The sequence below is a fragment of the Tarenaya hassleriana genome, unplaced genomic scaffold (genome assembly GCF_000463585.1).
Source record: "Tarenaya hassleriana unplaced genomic scaffold, ASM46358v1 Cleome24, whole genome shotgun sequence".
Lineage (NCBI taxonomy): Eukaryota > Viridiplantae > Streptophyta > Magnoliopsida > Brassicales > Cleomaceae > Tarenaya > Tarenaya hassleriana.
The window spans coordinates 928214-946615 of record NW_010965696.1 but is presented as its reverse complement, the minus strand read 5'-3'; the positions used below and the strand labels follow the sequence as shown (position 1 = coordinate 946615).

The following is an 18402-nucleotide window of genomic DNA, read 5'->3' as shown; positions in this document are numbered from 1 at the left end:
CAGACAATAGTCTTTCGGCAAATAGAATATAGCATAAAAAAATATGGTGACGTAATAATTAGCCCAAGGTATTTCTAAGCAACCCGAGTTTACTACGAATGTTCAAAGGCTTTGAAAGTTGAGAACTTGAGATCTATGATAAGGGACCAAAGTATAATGAAGCGATTACCGGAATTCCGAGTAAATAGGGAGGGAGATGTTTCGAGTAACGCTCAACATATTTGCATCACATCTAAACCAAAAAATCTCTTGGAGAAATCAGACAAGATTCAAGAACCCACATGTCCTGACTATAAACTAAAAAAGTAAAAAGGATTGATTGACAATGCAAACATGAAAACGACAAACCAAACCGGAGAGCGAACAAGCGCCCTTAGTCGAACAGACTGAATCCCATGTCCTGCAAAAAACACCAACCAACAGAAAAACCCAAGAAACCAACACGATTAAGTTTCAAGATGCCAAGATCAATAAAGATGCAAAGTTCTTCGGGATCTTAAGATCTATTTTCTTCGATAGAGAAACTTACATCATCGGATTCCTCCTTCTCTTCCTTCTTCTCTTCTTTCTTCTCCTCGGCTGCAGGAGCTGCAGCGCCACCACCTCCAGCAGCTGGAGCAGCAGCCACAGCCACGCCACCACCAGAGGGCACTGAAGCCAGCTTCTCCCGACCAGCTGCAATCAGTTCAGTAATGTCCTTGCCTTTGACTTCTTTCAAGAGAAGTTCAATCTCCTCCTCACTAGCCTCGGCACCAACTGTAAGCAAAACAACGAAGCAGAAACTCATAACTAGCTCCTCAAGATGCAAAAAACTCAACACGAGTAAACACTTGGATGAAAATACATATATGAACTCGGTAAATACATGGTGCTACAGCATTAAACATTGAGCTCGAATCAGATTTCCATGAACCCTCGGGTGCTTGTGGGATCCAAACGAAACAAATTAACGTATGCAATATACGAATGTGAACCTCTGAAACCATAAAAGAAATCAACTTTTGAGCCTTTGAAAGAGAAAAACAAAACCATTCGTAACAAAATCTCTCACACTCATATAATTTGTTGTTTATGATACACTTCATTTGCAAAGAAGGACTGCATATAAAGGAACCCATATAAGGAGCTGACAATATCGAATTCCAGATCATCATCATATTCTTCTTCCTCACTCGGATGGAATCCAGACACTTTCAGTTCTACCAGGGTTATTTCCGTGGATAACTCCAAACTTGTAGCAGCTAAAAATTCAGAAAACACATCGCAATCGAAGAAAAGGACAAGAACCTGATCCGAGAATGTCCTTGATGTTTTCAGCTGTAGGGGAGGCTTTGCCACCCAAAACAGCGAGCAAGAACGCGGCGACCACCTTCATTTTCTGACCAAACAGGAGGAAGAAACACAAGTAAGGGAATACAACAAGACAATGGATTCGATTATGAATTCAAGAGCCAGAGAAATGGAGACCAGACACTTACTATTGAAGTTACGGGACCTTAGGCGTTTCGCTCTGGTTCGCAGTTTAGGTTATTTGGTCGCAGACGGAGAAGATGCACAACGTAGCTATATATATATAGATACACGTCTAGGGTTTTGCTAACATGGACGTTTCCACTTGTACCCTCAACCGTCCTTAGATTATCACGGATCAACTTAACGGGCTTTAGGCCCATGGTTCTATTTCGGCCCAATCATCCCTGGGCCTGCTTCTCGGCTCCGGCTGCCCATTAGCGGACTAGTTTTTTATACTGGTAATGGGGCTACCAATCAATGGTACATGAAATGTGGACATCTCGGGGATTCGATTTAAAATAGTTTATTCCATATTATTCGGTTCGGTATTGGTGTCGGTATGGTACAATACGGTTTTATTTAATAAATACTAAATAAAGACCAAAATTATAATAGTTTGAGACGATTTAGGTTTTTTATACTATGGTTAAATACCGTTTCAATTTATTTTAATTTTAATATAAAAAACAAATAAATTAATAAAATGTTAATGAATTTTTATAAAATTGGTGTATAAAATGAATATCGTTAATTTAATATTTTCAAATAGAAAATAAAAAATACCTAAGGTATTTTACGAACCGAAGCGAACAGTTTAGTATCCTTAATTGTATACAGTTCAATTTTTTAAATAATATCTAACCGAACCGAAATATAAGTAATCTGTTTTTTTGGTACGATCGGAACTAAATTCTGGGTTCACCCCGATGAAATGTAACACGTAATAATTACGGAAAGGGACAGTCCAGTTTGCCATTTTCGAGAGAGGGTAGGCTTCCAGAATCTTCGATCACGCCCATGTATTAATATCCCATAAAGTCCCAAACCCCAAATTTTATATTTTTTTTAAATTAATTTTGTTGCGTCGTCTTCTTCATTTTCGTAGTTTATGGGTTTTTCTTTCTCCCTGTGATCTCAGATTCTCTGGATTATTATCTTTTCGTTTTCCTTTCCATTTCCTTTCTCCGGCGATTCTCTCTCTTTCTCTCCCCAAGCACGCCAGATAAGGTATCAACCGCTTCCTATTTTTCTCCGTTTTGGGTTTTTTCCCCATCACATCGTCCAATCTCACAGATCCAGTCGTTCGTCTCAGGTACGGTTTCTATTCCGTTGATCGATCATTGGATTCCTTTTCAATCATTCCATTTCGTTTTGGTTGTGAATTGATTTTTGTTGTAGATCTGTCTGTTTACGATGAGATTTGGTTATGCTTTTGGTGTTCAATCGGCATGAAATTGTGTTCATAAGGTTTTCTAGTTGATTCTCTGTGAATTTCCGGTTGCGTCATGGATTATTGCATATGATTGATTGATTGATTGATTGATTGATTGATTTTCACATCTGTGGATCTATTCTAGGGCTTTCTTGTTGGAATTCGAGCTCTCGAAGGTTAACGGACATGGCGGAAGAGCACAGATTCCAGGCTCCGCGTTTATGCGCCAACAACTGCGGCTTCTTCGGCAGCCCCGCGACGCAAAACCTCTGCTCCAAATGCTTCCGCGACCTCCAGTTTAAACAACAAAACTCATCCTCCGCCAAACACGCCCTCAACCAAACCCTAGCCTCCGCATCCTCCTCCGCCGCGTCGCCGTCGTCCATCTTGGCCATCGACGCGAAGGAGCCCGGGGTCGATCAATCGAAGCCAGAGGAGCCAGCAGCGATGGCTCAGCCTCAGCCGCAGCCTCCGCAGGACCCGAACCGGTGCTCGACTTGCCGGCGGCGCGTGGGGCTAACGGGGTTCAAGTGCAGGTGCGGGTTCGTGTACTGTGGGTCTCATAGGTACCCTGAGCAGCACCATTGCTCCTTCGATTTCAAGGGGATGGGGAAGGAGCAGATCGCCAAGGCCAATCCCATCGTCAAAGCTGAGAAACTGGAAAAGATATGAAATCGAAGCAAGTTATTAAATTTGAGAAGGCTTAGAGAAATGTTCTATGGGGCCTGCTTGTTTCTCGGGAAAATTCCATCTTTAAGGCTCATGAACACGCTTGTAAATTCAACCGACATTTCCATATCTATTATAAGCTTATTTCTATGAACCGCACATCCTGCTTCGATTTCCTGATTTTCTTAGGCCAGAACATATGGAATATAGGCCTTGAAAGTTGAGTTTAGAGTTTTTAGAGGTTTTAAAATCCAAAATATAAAAAAAAACATTATTCTAAGTTTTCACAAAATTATCTACTTGTTTTTAAGTTTTCAAATATTATAAAATTCAAAAGTCAAAAACTAAAAACCAAAATCTAAAAACTAAAACGAAAAACCCAAAATAAAAGTCATCTCCATTCATTCAAAGCCATAACTTCGCAGCTCTGGATTATGTTCCAAAAAAAAAATTACAGAATAAAACAATGGAAATTAGTTAATATAGATTTCAGAAATTACATGCATTAGTACCTTTGATGTGAGTTTCTTTATCGTAATTATATTCATTGTCGAATTATGAATTTTATATTGCATTTAACCCTTTTATATCATCAGGACGACCAACTACGATGATAAATAGAACGCCTGTAACAATCGTATTTTAAGAAAACAAATCCGATTTTATTAATTTGAATTACTATGTCATCTTCTTAATCGTCGTATGGAGAATCAGTTGAAATGCAGCCACCGGTTTTGGACATTGCTGCACTAATTTATCCCTAATCCCACTTTGCCATCAAATAATCCCCAATATATCATTATATAACGATTTGGATTTATCCCTAATGGAGAGCAACCCAATGAAACTGATCAAGGCGGGGATCAATGCATCAGTATATAACCATTGCAATCATCTCAGGAACAATGCTACATTTACATTTCATCAGCTCGCAGCAAGCGCATTTATCAACAAGGTAAAGGATGGTTTCAGAGAATCGAAATCGCAGTCTTCAACAATGCATTTAGTTAGAAATGCAGCAACAGGAACTCAGAGGATCTTTACTCGTATTTGAATTGTACCTCGACGTGAATGTGTTTCCGCATGAGTTGAACCATGGACAATGTGAAAGTTTCCAGCATCCGGCGGTCCTCGGGAAAAAACATTACCGAGATAGCCACGTATATGATCAATTTCCTTAGATTCGGGCATCTTTCTAGTACACCCTCAACCCAGACTGGGAGACCATCGTTCATTAAAGTCCAACCGAGCTCCAACACCGTCACACTCTCCAACTGGGAGGTGGCTTGCAAGCTGTAATGAGTAAATCCCTCTCGCGGATAATAACCTAAAGAGAGATGGGTCAGCTGTGGGAAACCAACGGCTATAGTTTCCAGATCAACAATGCCATCACAAAAGATCACATCCCACAGACGAAGTTTCCGCAGCTTCTGAGCTCTTGAGATCAACGGGTGGAGCTCTGACAGGGCAAATGTGCAGTAATCGACATCAACACTCTCGAGATTTTCAGCAGCCTCCGAGATATCGAGTTGCAAGGGATGAAATTTTTCGAGCTTGAAATGTTTCAACGTTTCATTTCCTACAAGTTTGAGTATGAAATCAGAATCCTTCACATGCAAACGCTCAATGCTGTTCACCTCCAGGATGATCCGAGTCAACACAACGCCTTCAATGTAGATATTCTTTATTGTCGGGATGGTCAATCCAAGTTCAATGTCGCCAAATACCGTGATCCTATGCCAGACTAGTTCCAAAGTCTCGATCTTTGGACATGCGTTGATCAAACAGGTTAAATCCGAATCCGAAATACTGACATGACGAAGTGAAAGAGATTTCAGGCTAGGGAGCTGGAGGTCTGAAACAATACTAAGAACTGGACAATGGACAAGAAGTAAAGTCTCTAAATTTCGCCACCCACAGCAGTTAAGGACATTAATATATGGTGTAGACCGGACATTATAGGACAATCTGCGCAAGGTTTCACTTGTGTGTGTGAGCCAAGCAGTGATAGCTGAAGCAGAAAAACTGTTTTCACGATCATTATCCGTCATAATGGATAGGTCTTGCAAACCTGTGGTCTGGATGATTGTGTCACGTATAAGCCCTTCTAGAAAACCGGTATCAAAGGTCCGATAAAATGGCCAAGCTTCGGGACTGAATGAAAGCCTATGAAGGTGATTCCGATATGCTTCGCGCCAGTTCTTGCATGTTCCAGAAGCTATCACCACATCCCGGGCATCCATAAGCCGTGACAATATGTTTCCAACCACTTCCACAGGAAGATTCTCCATCAAGCAAACACCAACTGCTTCCTATTAAACTGGAACTGCTAGCTTCTTTGGCCAAAAGTTCTGAACTTTCGATCCCCTTCAGCTGCTTAATCTATAGAGAAAAACGCAAAATCAAAATGGAAACACATCAGAATGTAAACAAAATTTCATCACATTGGGAATATTGCAACGATTTCGTTCCAATGAACATGCGAGCTTCAATCAAAAGACATAAAAAGATGCAGGTGGGCAAACCTAAAACGCTAAAAAAGAAAAAAGATCCAAAATCAGTTCAAAAGTCTAATCAAGATCAAACTCAACAAAACAGAGGATGCCCTCTTCATTGAAACGTTGAACATCGACGATTCTGGCAAAAATACGAAGCGAAATAGGAATTCCGTGCACCAAAATAAACGATCGAACTGACAGAGATATTATGTGTGAGAAACAGATGAAAGAAGCAAGATCAAGCATCTGGGCATCGTCAAAATCAATCAGCCTTCCACACGCCGATATATGAACAAAGATCCGAAAAAGAAGGAAAGACTCTGAGTCAGAAATCCGTAGTCCCAAAGAAAAATGGAGAAAACGAGTTGACGAGCCGAACCGTGCAACCTAAACCCTATACAGAAGGCAATTGGGAAAGTAATTGGACACCATGAACAGAGCATAGGATCTCACGATCTTCAGCGAGGAGGAATCGAGTTTACGAGCATTGATCCGTGAACGAAATGGAAAGGGGTACAGAGAGAAACGTAGCGATGGATGACGGGGCTCTTTCTTGGGGGTTTAGAGGGAAAAGGAAGGAGCTTACAACATTTTAACAGTAGAAAATAGAATCTTAAAAAGATTCATTTTTCTCGTGCAATTTTTTTTTGGCAGAACTGTACACAAAATTTGGTTTATTTACATAGCAGATAATTCCAGATAAAAGTTAAAACCATTAAATTATATTAATATATACTTCATAACTAAAAATCTCACATTAAAATTTTTAAAGCTATTGAATGTCTTATGATCGATTTTAGACTTTTTTAAGAAATCCGAAGACTAAACTTGATGTGATTTAATGGAATTTTGATCAAAATACCGATTAAACCCACTGTCATATCATCCGAAAATACTACATCAACAATAAAATGCACACATTTATTTGACATTTTTTCAAGTTTTTATTTTTGGTTTAACAAAGTGCTATATCATGAATTCTTTTAGATTTTCCCTAAATAATATACCCTCAGATATAAACACTATTTTCTAAACTAAATGTAAGCCACTGCAATCATATGATTCATCAAAACTTTGTGAAAAAACAAAACATAAGACAAGATCTCCTTCACTGTTCCAAAGATGTAAACAAAAGCAAACCAGAACTGCTTATAATCACTTCGCCAATGAAGAAAAACTCAGAAGATACGTTGGGGTGGGCCCATGGTGCTCTTTAGATACAAACACCTAACCTGCAAGCAAACATGTTTCAGTAACAAGAAGAAGCAGATAGAGAGAGGGAGAGAGAAGAGGAGAGAGAGAGAGAAGAGAAGAGGTACGTTTTGCCAGTTCTTCTTGAGGAGGGAGACGAGGAAGTTTACGCTCATCTGAACATTCTGGAAGATCTGCTTCTCTTCCATTGCAAGGTTTCCAACAGCAACTCCCATGCATAGAACCTTCTTCAGCTGGAACTTGACCGTGGCTTTCGTCTCGTTCACCTTTGATTCCAATGACTCTTGGTGGGATACAAGAGTTGGGAACTTTCCTGTAACCCCACATAGAAAAAAAGGGAAATTCATTCACATGACGATGATGATGATAAACAGTTTTCAAATCGGTTTCTTGAGGAATATGAAGGAAGCTTGACACAATTTACTCCATAACAATCATTTGCTTCCTTGTTCCTAAGCAAAGTTACTGCATCATGTGAAACGTACCCACATAGCTAATTGTTACAATAAAAATGTAAGTTTGGAGGAGGAAAAACACAGATCTAGCTCAATGGCTCGAGGGAAACTTGCCTGCTTTGTTAAGACCAGGACCAAGAAGACGGGGAATCTGCTTAATGACAGATTCAGAAGCCAAGAAAGCATGATACTTTTTAGCAAGCTTCTTGACGAGCTTCTTGTTCTTGTTGAGTTTCTTCAAGGCCTCAACATCCATGTAGTCCAAACCCATCTTCTCAGCCTGTCAAAATCAAATGGACTAATATGTATCAAACACTCACATCAAGATGGGGAGCAATGATTTTATAAGACAAGTACTAAGCATAAAAAGAAAATTCCCAAGAAGTCGGTGCATATGCATGCACATATACAGATGTGATATGTATCAAAATGACAACGGTTACGGTAACATCAAAGTGAAAATTCACTCACCTCCTCCACATGCTGGGCATCTCCAAGCATGCAAACCTTCATCTTAGGGCGAGGAATGTGAGGAAGCTTGACAGAGCCACTGAAACGCTTGTCCTTTTGAGGATCATAGTTCTTCAGACCAATCTGAAGCTCAATTGTCTCCACAAAGTTACGTTTCTTCTCCTCACATTTCCCTTTGATGATTGAGATGGCTTCTCTCAAAGCATCACTCTGAAGCTTACTGCAGCCAAGAACCCATTTACACAAATCAAATCAAGAAAGAAAAGAGGAAAAAGAAACAAATTTAATCTATTAAACCAATGATGACAGAAAAGGATAACAAAGTATGATCACCGTATTTGGTACTTATAAGATGCAGATCTTCTATTCAGGAATAAGAACATCACTATGCAAGGGCAGATCACATAAACACATCGTCACAACAGTCTTTAGGCCTATCAACTAGCTGAAAACTACAAGCTACACAAACATATCGACTACTAATCTCTAATTAAGCTCGCATTTGGCAAACACATACAACTAGATATACATTTGCGCAAGCGCATTCTGATGACGCAAATCACCAAGAGGAAATACGGAATAGCTGAAAAGGAGAGAGACGCTAAAGGTACCTCATCTTCTGTTTCTATCAATTCAGCCACACCCTATCCTGCAATCGGAAGAAAAAAAACACCCAAAATAATAAAAAAAAAAACTAAACGAAATTATCCAAGAGATACTCATGTTCAGTGGTTAAAGCTAAAAAGCCATCATCTTTTTCTTTTCCATCTACTTCCCGAGAAACAAACAGAAAATCATGTCTAGAGAAGCAGTTGTTGAAATCACAGAGTACCCCAACTAACGAGCAGAGAAGAAACGGATAGGTAGCGGAGAGAGAATCGCACCTGAAAGATGAAGCTGCAGAAACCCTAATTTCCTCGGAAGCGACTAAGATCCTATGGTATAGGAAGCTAACAAGAAAGAGGGAGAGTATTAACCCTAGGGAAATTGTTAATATGGGCCTTCAGAAAGGATTTGGGCTTCACAAGAGCCCATGATAGAGAGAGAAAAAAAGCCTATTTTAGCTTTCATTGCAACACTATTTTTTTTCGTGTAACACATTTATTATCACATTAATCGAGAGATATAAATGGATTATTCTATTTATTTATCATGGCAAGAAAATTCTTTAACATATTAAATCAATGGATTTTACAAAAAAAACATATTAAAAACATGAAAATAAAAACACATGCCTTGAGTGTATTTTTGTGTATTTTAATTTTCAAATTGTTTTAATCACGAGAGAGATGATAGATTAATTAGAAAACTGATCTCACGATTTTCAAATGGGAAAACTATTTAAAACTATATTAAAAACACTTTGAAGATGCGTCTTTTTATTGCAAATAATATCTTAAAATAATAATAGCCGTGGTTATTAACTTATTAGTGTAAGATGGATGGATACCTAATCTTGGCAGGAGTAACGATATTTAAATCATAATTAGATTGAATAATTCATATATGTACGAGTACATATTACATACATGCATACATATATATATAGATGATGAAAAGATATATTAATATATAAATAACAAATCGGGTACTGTTCTACCAATATTGTAGTTAGGCTTAAATTGCACGAGAAAATCATTTTTAAGGGGCGCGTGGCAGGCAGAAATATCCTCCCTCTCAAAAGTCTCTCTCTCTCTCTCTCTCTCTCTCCCCCCGCCACTCTCTCTCTCTCTGACTCCTGTAAGTGCTTCTTCCCTTTGTGTTTGATCTGTCATGTTTCGATGGGATGTGTTTTGGAGTTTTTGTTGATTTCGATCTGTTAGGTTATGTGATTCTTCAACTTGGGTTCTGTTTGTTTATTCTCTTCGAGTTGTTGTGGGCACAAAATCTTCTGTCGCCGTCCGAAAGTGGCTGATTTTGTTCATTGAATGAGCAATCAAATCCCAGCATGGGCCCAGCTATTGTCCCTTGATATAATCACTAAGCCCATCTTCGAGTTCCGTTTTGGTCCTTCCGAGGTTGTCTTTTTCTAACGAGTGTTGTTGTTGTTCTTTGTGTTCTTCCAGAGTTTGGAATTTGTGTCATATTTCGACGTTCAGTTCTTGAGTGAGTGGAAGGGTTTGTTCTGTAGTGTTTCTTCATGATTCGAAGTTCCTCCCATGCTTCCACTTAAAGAGATACAAACACGAAAACGAAAGATTAGTATGGGGAATGAGATATGTTGCTTGTTCAATGTTTCTTATGATCAAAAGTTTGATCCTAGTACTATTTAGTCGAGGTAATGTGATGAGTATACTGTTCTATGATCGAAGATCCAATAAGGGGTCTTCTCGTAACGCTCCGCATATGGAACTCGGGAATAGATTCATCTTTGGTTCTATTTCCCGGTGGTAGATAGTGATGAACATCATATGAAGCTGTGTAGAATTTGGTTCCAATTCTTTTAGAAACATCTTTGTTTGTGGTGCTAGGGTTCACTTTTGTGAAACCAATCCTTGAACGGCGATCTTCATTGGTTTTCGTGATTTCCGGTCCATCCTATAAACATCCGCTGATCTTCATTGGTTATGTACAGTTAGGAACCTGTTCAACATTGTCTTCCACCAGTTTCTTCTATAAACAGTTTTGATAAACTACGTTACCACGGAATCTTAACCACGCTACATGTGGGATGCAGGTGAACAAAAAAATGGCGACTGTGCGAATCTCTTCCCCGAGCATGCCCAAAGCGGTTCTCAGAAACCAACCCGTCAAGCTCATCACTAACACGAGCCACATCGTCTCCCTTGGATCAACCAAGAAAGTCTCCAGATCCTTCGGCTTGAAATCCTCGGCAGGTTCTGGTCCAACAATGTCAGCCACCTACAAGGTCAAGCTGATTGGACCTGAGGGGCAGGAAAACGAGATTGAAGTCCCCGAGGATCAGTACATACTGGATGCAGCAGAGGAGGCAGGAGTCGAGCTGCCCTACTCTTGCAGGGCTGGCGCATGTTCCACCTGTGCCGGGAAGCTAGCGTCAGGCACTGTCGACCAATCTGACGGCTCGTTCCTTGACGACAATCTCATTGAACAAGGTTATGTCCTGACCTGTGTGGCTTATCCCCAATCCGACTGTGTGATCCACACCCACAAGGAAACCGAACTCTTCTGAGTTCGTCTCATCATGGGTTAGATATCCGGGGTTTTTTATTTGAGATCGTTGATTATCGCTGTTCTTGAACAAAAAAAAACTTGTTTGGTGTTTTTAGGGTGATGTTTGTGGTTGTCTCTGTTCTGTACTGCAGCTGTCTCAGGCGTTTTCTTACCAGAATGTCCGTTCAGGAACTGGTCACGAAAAGTGGGCCGGTCTGGGGCCGGTTCATGTTAAACCGGGCATTTTGATTAAGGCGCCATTTTATTTTGGGTTTAGAATCTTTTACTAGCTTTTTTATGGATAAAAAGTAAAATAAAAATATCATAAATGATACGTAAGCTATTATATCATTATATATTTATAAAAAAAAATCTACTTTTTTTTAGTACAGAATCTCGAAACATAAGAGTGAACTCGAGGGATGAGTACACTGCAACAGATGAAAAGTCAGTCACTGAATTTTTCAAAAGAAGGGCATTTGGTAATGGGTGTTTTTACTTAACCTCGGTCATCATGTACTGGGAGACGCTCTGAGTAACATCTTCGAGGAAGGAGACGAAACCCATGGCGCTGGCGAAACCGCTGCTGCCGTTGACGTCCTGTTCTTCTATCAGATAATTCTCGAAAGCTGTTGCATCGTCTTCTCCTCCTCTCATGAACATCAGCCTCGGCGTTATGCTTCTCTCTTTCTTCATCTTGTTTATCGTCTTCCTCAACATACCTGCCCACAATTACATGCTTTTGCTCAAGACATAACCCAACATGTTCAACACACATGTGGTCTAAACCACTCACTTGACTGAGATGAGAATGCTTCTAAACTTGGATAACTTACAGTCCTGAGGCGGAGGGAAAGGGAGGGAGGGGTCAGCTGTGGATGAGTAGAAGACGATCAAAGTGGTATAAGCATCCAGAAAAAATATGGGGCTTCCGCTCGTTATCAGCGCTGCTCTGCTCAACGAGTGCCGTGGATACGCTTGCTTATCCGGCGTTGTGTACGACATCAATGCCGGGTATATTGCACGATGCAGGGAGCTCGGTTCCAAGCCACTGTTGTTGCAACCCCAAAATTCGAAAGAGGAAAAAAAACTATTTAGTCTTTCCCCCGAAGAGGAATCATACAACATATTTCAACGGCTATTATCGTTTACCTGAATAGGCATTGCAGGTAGATTCTGAAATCAGGGTGAACACCTTCTTCATGAAAGCGGAGAAGGGGGTTCCGGAGCAAGGCAAACACTAAGCGAGGCATAGGCTGAAGTTGGGGGCATTGCGAGAACGAGACATCGATCTGAGAAGTCATAGTCGAGCTTCTGTTTTTGTACTGAGCGAGTTTAAAGGCATCGTTGTACTGTGCTGTTAACAGTACTAGCCAATCATGAAGCAATGCCCTCCCTTCTCGTACTCCTTGATCCAGAGAGGCTAAAATTACCTTCAGAAATAAAGAAAATTATAAAATAAACCAATGATTACAAATTTATGATACCAGCCATTTCTAAAGATTAGAAGAATTTTTTTTAAAAAAAACAAAAGGATCTACCTTGTGAACAAGCAATAATAGTACAACTTCAGGATCCACGCTATCATAAAGTTCATTGATGTTGCGGGCAGTTCCGAATTGCACAGTTCTTATCCTTAGTCTTCTTTTAAGTGTGTGGTTACTTCTGCGTGTAACATATACTAAGATCAAAGCCAAAGACCAAAACCAGGCTATCCATATGGATAACCTCGAATTCTTCCCATGTTTCAGTCAAACGAATCCAAGTTATAAGCAATTTGCTGGGGAATTGAGTGAGTTGCACATATACGAAACATATTGACAAATGAAATCATTGCCATGTAATTTATTCATACCTACTCGAAGATACCATTTCTGAGTTTGACTGCTCCATTACTGTGTACTGGAACGCAATCTGCACAACTGGTTGCTCCCCGGAATCTCTGTGGAAGGTAATAAATCATTAAAAGTCCTAACATCTTTGGATTGGAAGTTTTTATATACGAAATCTGTGGGGATTTTGTCAAAATGCTTGCTTATTTTCTATCAGGAAATGTCTAGTCCTATATTTCCTTATTCTAGCTCAAAATATTGGGATTTCAGCATGCAGATACATTTGATTGCATGATGATACAGTAAAAGTATGCAAATGACAATAAACTGATAGAGTGAAAACGAAAAAGAGGGGTGTAACATGTGAACTCACAGTAAAAAGGCTTTTGCAACTTAGTATTAAAAGAATGCAAGAAACACACACACACACACACAAATCTATGAACAATGCCTGGTAAAATACCCATGAGAACATGAAAATACATGGATACCTATGAGCAATTCATATTCACCCAATTATTATAATAAACTATTGCTTACAATTAACGAAAGCCCTTTTACCTGGAAAATCCAGTGTTATTTGCAAAATCGAAGTCATAAGCATATGTTGCATACGAGTCGCAGCAGATTATATGTTGTACATTCGCATACTGCGGATCAGGAAAGAAGTGACCATACTGCAAGAAAAGCTAAAAGTGTTAGACAAAGCAATAAATAGCGTCTTCCGAACTAAACATATTCACTAAAACTACATACAGAGTGGCCAGGTTGGAATTCAGTCGATGCCCTCAATCTCAACACACAATTGAAAGCATATGGCCGGCTAAGCATCCGAAACCTGCAAAAGAATATTATGGAGCATTCCCTCTCAATTAATTTGGCACCATATGAAGAAAACAAAATAACTACGGCTGGACATTATGTAGAAGCCTCTCTGTTTCTACTTTCTACAAGAGAAAAAGACAGAAAAATAATGCCATCTTGGATCCAAGTTTCGTGTAGATAAATAAACTGACGCGAAAGCTTTTACGTCCTAGGTTCTATGTTACTTCAAAAAAAAACGTCCTAAAGTATCAAAACTTACATGTCCTGGGGAAGGGTTGAATCATCAGTGCTTGAATACAAAAATAGTGAGCCGCCACTTTCGATACTAAGGAACTTCAGCGATGCTAGATCTGTGTACTCATTTGTAACTGCAAATATGTCTACGCATACACCTGATTGGACAGCAACAGTAGCCTATAAAGTAGACATCAAAGCTAAGCTCGCCAAATATGATGTAGGAGGTATAACATATTGAAAACACACTTACTAGGTCTTTGTAGAACGGCGTTTGCTCAGGAAGCAGAGCACGATCTGCATCCACCCTTTTACTTGCATACTGTTCTCCATATCTACCTGTGTCCAGCTGTCCACGCCCATAATCAGGAGGACCAGATAGGAAAGCGAACACTCTAGCTGCAGTTATATATGGTCTATCAAAACGCTAACTAATAACAAATGTTTGCTCAACATTATACTATACAAGTTAACATTTGTTCGACAGTATAATGTACAAGCAAGCTATATATTTTATCATTACCTAATGCAAATGTATTCCCGTATTCTGATCCAAGGTAGTTGAAGAGGGCTTCCATTGCTGTTCCGAAACCTCTACCACCCATCAATACACCGTCCAGTCCTTGAGCTGCTCCAGCTGATCTTTCCCATGAAGATATTGGTCTCAGTGTCTCAAGAGCAGCAGCAATACGGTCCTTGCAAGTTTCAACCTGCAGCAGAAACATAGAAAGCAAGACACATTAGTCCTATTGGTTTTCTTGGACATACAATAAAACAACTATAAGAACAGAACAAGGAAACAAAAGACAAAGAATGAAATGATCAAAGACAAACAGCATGCCAAGCATACCGGAGCTAAAAATTGTAACAAGGGCATGACATCCTCAAGTTCTAGAGATAATCTGCTGTCGGCATCTGGGGGGATAAATACATTCTTTACAACAGGTATAGGCCCTTGAACATCATAGAGTCCTATTTTGTGGCTGAATGTAGCAAGTCCGAAAAGCGCTCCTGGACTAAGAGCTGCAAAAGAAAACATAACGAAATTTTACACACAGGACAGAGTCAATACAAAAGTTAAATGAAACCCTGGCTTAAGATTTTAAAGAAATGACCTTCCAAAGCAGCTAGCAATGCACTTTTTGTCAGTTCTAGAAACTCCTCAGAAGCTGCAGAATCAGAAAACGTTACCAGCAAAAAATGAAGAAACGAGCCGTCAACAAGAAAAAATAGAAAATTGGAGAACATAGAGCAGCTTGATGTTAGATGTGCATTGTTCACTTGAGCGCCCATTACAACCTTTAAGCTATCAATCACCGTATACTTCCAGAGACATGAAATCACAAACGAAGTATCCAAACAGTTTGAAGTGAACTCATAGTCAGTATAACCCTATTGTCAAACAACCCAAAACCCAATTATAACTTTAGAAAACAATAAAGCCTCAACTGAGGTCACAACCCAGATAAGTTCAGACCCAAAAAGCTTTGCTAATCAGACAAAACAAATCTCTGATGAGCAATTCACCAAAAATCTAATCTCGCCACTATCTGATAACCATAATTTCCAATGCATCAGAAAGACGAAAACTCACATGAAAGATCAATTGCGGCAACATAAACTGGCCGCGCTTGCGTCATTTCCTCCTCCGATCCATCCACTGGAACCCAACAACAACAAAAATCAACCACAAGTCGCAAACCAATTCAAAATCAAACCTCAGAGGATAACCACAAAGACCATAAATAACACGAACGTACGAGGCAATTCGAGATCTATGAAGGAGGAGATCATCTCGGGGCTAGACTGAGGGAGAGAGTAGCGAGCGATGGCTTCAGAGGAGAGACCATTGAGAGTGCCGCAGAGGGAGCAGTTCCAAGCCCATTGATCGAGTTCGCAGTAGGAATTGAAGTAGGCGTAACAGTTCTCACAGCGAGGGAGCAAGTGGCCGTTGGATCCGTACGCGGGTCCGACGCCGTTCTCGTCCTTCGCCGCGAACGGCGTCACCGTCAGTCCCCACGGTAAACCCGAGGCCTCCTGAGCATCCGCGTCGAACGGAAACCTCGATACCGTCGCTTGAACGGCCATGGCTGCTTCTTTGACTTGATCCCTGTGTAGTTACTAGAGAGTTTAACGGATCCGGGAAAATCGGGTTTTTTACCCAAATAACTCAATTGTATCCATCTATTTCACCTGACACATTTTTTTCCCTAATGAATTACGATATTTATCGTCTCGAAAACAACTTCGTTATTACGACTTCGTAATTAAGCCTAAATATATTTACAATTGATTCTAAAAAAGTGGCAAAAAAATCATGTCTTATTTTTAATTGTATATCAGTTATATGTTAGTCGTAATAAGGTCGCAAAAAATAAAACGAAAATGGTATTTCGGACTTTTCCAACCGAAAAGTGGGTTAAAATTGGAAAAAAAAAAATTTGATGGTGTACATTGAAATAGATGCGATCCAAATAGGTTATTTGGGTGATTTTCCCGGGAAAATCTGAGTGAAAGAGAGGGCGAGGTGCGTAAGTTCGTCCCAGGCGTACGTTAGGAGATTCGTAGATTTTTATAATTGCGTAATGACCCCTAAACTCTTAAGAATCTCTGTAATGTGCCTTCAAAATCTTAAGGGAAAAGCGAAGTCCAATTTTCGTTTCTCTCAAAGTTTTAACCTAGGAATCTTTCAAGTTGTCATGGAAGTAATGTTGGCAACAAAAATCAATAACATGCAATTTTCGCCGACCCTTTTGCGCAATTACATTCTCTAAATCAATTTAATGAAATTTGATTTGGTTCGATTTGATTTGATGGTTATATCGTCCAAACCGATGTCAGATAATACTTTCTTGTGGGTGAATTTACAAGTTTGAGAGGTTGGTGATTTAGATTTGTGTTGTTATCCCATTATAAGAAATTAGTTTTTTTATATCAAAACTAGGTTATGATATTATATTGAATTTTAAAAATAATTTAAATGATTCAAAACAATTTTTTTTTTAAAAAAAAACAGGATTTTTATATAACAACTAATTATATCAAAATAAATCAAACTGGTATAAATATGACACTCATACTCTACTAGAATAAACAAAGATAAATATGATTTCGGTTATCTCAATATAACATAAACTGACAACAAATTTTTTCATGAGAAAAATACGAAATCTGAAATCGGATCTACATAATTAGGCAAGAGACGAAGATTACTCATGGATATCTGAATGAAGAGTAGAATTAAAATTTTACCCTTAAATCTCAGATAAACTAATACAAATTTAAATTACGAACCGAAATCTTTCAAATTTTCGAAAATCGACACATACTAATTCCTAATATATCATGTATATTTTTTAAAATTCGAAATTTAATATTTAAATCTCGATGTTCCAAAATTATTTCAGATACCCAACTAGATGGGATATAAACCCTGATAATATCTCGTGAAACATTAAATATTCGAATTCATATTTAAAATCAGATAATCAAGCCTAGCCCAGCCCACATCTACATCAGGACGAAACTTGTATCCCAATAATAATAATAATATTATTATTAATAATGATAATAATAATAATAATTGGACCAAATAGAAAATTAGACTCACAGACAGTAGGGACTGGGAAAAATCATAGTTTGGTATGCAGAATTAGGGGGTTACTTTCCTAAATATCAATAGATGGAACAAAAACCACAAGACTTTGACTAACAACACTGTTCAATATGACCAGCACTTTTGACTAGAATGATCAAATTCTGAAATTGAAAAAAAAAACTAAATATAAAATATAACAAACAAAAAAAATCAGTAGACGATAATTTAACAAGGTGTAACGGCTACAGATTTGGCGTCGAGATCCATGTGGAATTGAATTTGACGCCCATTCCTGTGATTTTGCCCAAACAGAGTGGCCGACACAAACAAAAATCAAATTCTATTTCTTCGTCGCTGTTTCAGCCAATTCTTACACAGAGGGAACAAAAAAAACAGCTTCGAACTGGAAAAAAAAACCCGAGTTTCGATTTCTGTACAGAGCCCCACCATCAAAACAGATGGAGCAAAAACGTCTACTTACACCCCATACAACATCGTATTTCTTGTGTGTATCTGAACAAAAACAAACAGATCTGTGTTTTACACTAACTCCAAAAGCTTGATCAGATCAGGTGGCGTCGTCGCCCATGAGATCCTGCAGGTCACGTGACTCGGCGAGGCCCAGACGAAGAGATTCCATGATTCGCTCGAAGATGAGCACGTGGCAGGGGATGTGCAGAACGCCCTTCTGCTCGTACCCGTACTCCTGAGCCGACTGGTTCAGTAAGCCCACGAAGACAGGGTGGTTCAG

At 39.2% G+C, this 18402-nt stretch overlaps 7 protein-coding genes across 13 annotated transcripts in view; 2 read left to right on the top strand and 5 right to left on the bottom strand.

Annotated features, from left to right (window-relative positions):
• Window positions 1–139: 139 nt before the first annotated feature.
• On the bottom strand, window positions 140–1586 carry LOC104815729 (60S acidic ribosomal protein P2-4-like). Its single transcript, XM_010544267.1, has 4 exons — window positions 1479–1586; window positions 1288–1378; window positions 530–756; window positions 140–400 (listed from the first exon to the last, which is right to left on the bottom strand). The coding sequence occupies exons 2-4, from the start codon at window positions 1373–1375 to the stop codon at window positions 374–376; spliced, it is 342 nt and encodes a 113-aa protein (XP_010542569.1). The 5' UTR covers window positions 1376–1378; window positions 1479–1586; the 3' UTR covers window positions 140–373.
• Window positions 1587–2353: 767 nt separating this feature from the next.
• Window positions 2354–3568, top strand: LOC104815728 (zinc finger A20 and AN1 domain-containing stress-associated protein 3-like). 2 transcript variants are annotated; one of them, XM_010544266.2, is made up of 2 exons: window positions 2354–2520; window positions 2871–3568. In XM_010544266.2, the coding sequence occupies exon 2, from the start codon at window positions 2912–2914 to the stop codon at window positions 3395–3397; it is 486 nt and encodes a 161-aa protein (XP_010542568.1). In that variant the 5' UTR covers window positions 2354–2520; window positions 2871–2911; the 3' UTR covers window positions 3398–3568. The 2 variants fall into 2 exon arrangements, with proteins under 2 accessions (XP_010542568.1, XP_010542567.1); XM_010544265.2 differs by having other exon boundaries at window positions 2354–2605.
• A 690-nt stretch (window positions 3569–4258) lies between these two features.
• On the bottom strand, window positions 4259–6501 carry LOC104815726 (F-box/LRR-repeat protein At1g67190-like). 4 transcript variants are annotated; one of them, XM_010544263.2, is made up of 2 exons: window positions 6272–6501; window positions 4259–5776 (listed from the first exon to the last, which is right to left on the bottom strand). In XM_010544263.2, exon 2 carries the CDS (start codon window positions 5683–5685, stop codon window positions 4435–4437), a length of 1251 nt encoding a protein of 416 aa, XP_010542565.1. In that variant the 5' UTR covers window positions 5686–5776; window positions 6272–6501; the 3' UTR covers window positions 4259–4434. The 4 variants fall into 4 exon arrangements, with proteins under 4 accessions (XP_010542565.1, XP_010542566.1, XP_010542564.1 ...); XM_010544264.2 differs by having other exon boundaries at window positions 6322–6501; XM_010544262.2 differs by having other exon boundaries at window positions 6346–6501.
• Window positions 6502–6908: 407 nt separating this feature from the next.
• LOC104815725 (60S ribosomal protein L10a-2-like) lies at window positions 6909–8987 on the bottom strand. Its single transcript, XM_010544261.2, has 6 exons — window positions 8915–8987; window positions 8642–8679; window positions 8031–8250; window positions 7674–7839; window positions 7212–7417; window positions 6909–7124 (listed from the first exon to the last, which is right to left on the bottom strand). Exons 2-6 carry the CDS (start codon window positions 8644–8646, stop codon window positions 7071–7073), a joined length of 651 nt encoding a protein of 216 aa, XP_010542563.1. The 5' UTR covers window positions 8647–8679; window positions 8915–8987; the 3' UTR covers window positions 6909–7070.
• A 685-nt stretch (window positions 8988–9672) lies between these two features.
• Window positions 9673–11415, top strand: LOC104815724 (ferredoxin, root R-B1-like). 2 transcript variants are annotated; one of them, XM_010544260.2, is made up of 2 exons: window positions 9673–9770; window positions 10708–11350. In XM_010544260.2, the coding sequence occupies exon 2, from the start codon at window positions 10720–10722 to the stop codon at window positions 11179–11181; it is 462 nt and encodes a 153-aa protein (XP_010542562.1). In that variant the 5' UTR covers window positions 9673–9770; window positions 10708–10719; the 3' UTR covers window positions 11182–11350. The 2 variants fall into 2 exon arrangements, with proteins under 2 accessions (XP_010542562.1, XP_010542561.1); XM_010544259.2 differs by lacking the exon at window positions 9673–9770 and adding an exon at window positions 9825–10048 and having other exon boundaries at window positions 10708–11415.
• Window positions 11416–11498: 83 nt separating this feature from the next.
• On the bottom strand, window positions 11499–16208 carry LOC104815723 (protein transport protein SEC24-like). Of its 2 annotated transcripts, none has more exons than XM_010544258.1 (14): window positions 15814–16208; window positions 15648–15713; window positions 15169–15222; window positions 14904–15076; window positions 14577–14763; window positions 14307–14452; window positions 14079–14233; window positions 13751–13832; window positions 13556–13671; window positions 13018–13104; window positions 12704–12824; window positions 12315–12595; window positions 11999–12213; window positions 11499–11884 (listed from the first exon to the last, which is right to left on the bottom strand). In XM_010544258.1, exons 1-14 carry the CDS (start codon window positions 16139–16141, stop codon window positions 11658–11660), a joined length of 2238 nt encoding a protein of 745 aa, XP_010542560.1. In that variant the 5' UTR covers window positions 16142–16208; the 3' UTR covers window positions 11499–11657. The 2 variants fall into 2 exon arrangements, with proteins under 2 accessions (XP_010542560.1, XP_010542559.1); XM_010544257.1 differs by having other exon boundaries at window positions 12704–12827; window positions 15814–16207.
• A 1762-nt stretch (window positions 16209–17970) lies between these two features.
• Window positions 17971–18402, bottom strand: part of LOC109116763 (auxin-responsive protein SAUR72-like) — a 1228-nt gene continuing 796 nt past the window's right edge. The window contains exon 2 of the mRNA XM_019202764.1: window positions 17971–18402. Coding sequence (XP_019058309.1) covers window positions 18220–18402 — 183 coding nt within the window. The 3' untranslated portion in view covers window positions 17971–18219.

Excerpts from the sequence above, each read along its gene's own strand:
- LOC104815729 (XM_010544267.1), bottom strand. The coding sequence starts at position 1,375 with ATGAAGGTGGTCGCCGCGTTCTTGCTCGCTGTTTTGGGTGGCAAAGCC. Across the intron at positions 757-1,287 it reads CAAGGACATTCTCGGATCAG|TTGGTGCCGAGGCTAGTGAG; the intron begins GTTCTTGTCCTT and ends TTTTGCTTACAG. Across the intron at positions 401-529 it reads AGAAGGAGGAATCCGATGAT|GACATGGGATTCAGTCTGTT; the intron begins GTAAGTTTCTCT and ends TGTTTTTTGCAG.
- LOC104815728 (XM_010544266.2), top strand. The coding sequence starts at position 2,912 with ATGGCGGAAGAGCACAGATTCCAGGCTCCGCGTTTATGCGCCAACAAC.
- LOC104815726 (XM_010544263.2), bottom strand. The coding sequence starts at position 5,685 with ATGGAGAATCTTCCTGTGGAAGTGGTTGGAAACATATTGTCACGGCTT.
- LOC104815725 (XM_010544261.2), bottom strand. Across the intron at positions 7,840-8,030 it reads ATGCCCAGCATGTGGAGGAG|GCTGAGAAGATGGGTTTGGA; the intron begins GTGAGTGAATTT and ends TGATTTTGACAG. Across the intron at positions 7,418-7,673 it reads TCCTGGTCTTAACAAAGCAG|GAAAGTTCCCAACTCTTGTA; the intron begins GCAAGTTTCCCT and ends GTGGGGTTACAG.
- LOC104815724 (XM_010544259.2), top strand. The coding sequence starts at position 9,959 with ATGAGCAATCAAATCCCAGCATGGGCCCAGCTATTGTCCCTTGATATA. Across the intron at positions 10,049-10,707 it reads TCCGTTTTGGTCCTTCCGAG|GTGAACAAAAAAATGGCGAC; the intron begins GTTGTCTTTTTC and ends TGTGGGATGCAG.
- LOC104815723 (XM_010544257.1), bottom strand. The coding sequence starts at position 16,141 with ATGGCCGTTCAAGCGACGGTATCGAGGTTTCCGTTCGACGCGGATGCT. Across the intron at positions 14,764-14,903 it reads TGTTACAATTTTTAGCTCCG|GTTGAAACTTGCAAGGACCG; the intron begins GTATGCTTGGCA and ends TTTCTGCTGCAG. Across the intron at positions 13,105-13,555 it reads AATAACACTGGATTTTCCAG|AGATTCCGGGGAGCAACCAG; the intron begins GTAAAAGGGCTT and ends TACCTTCCACAG.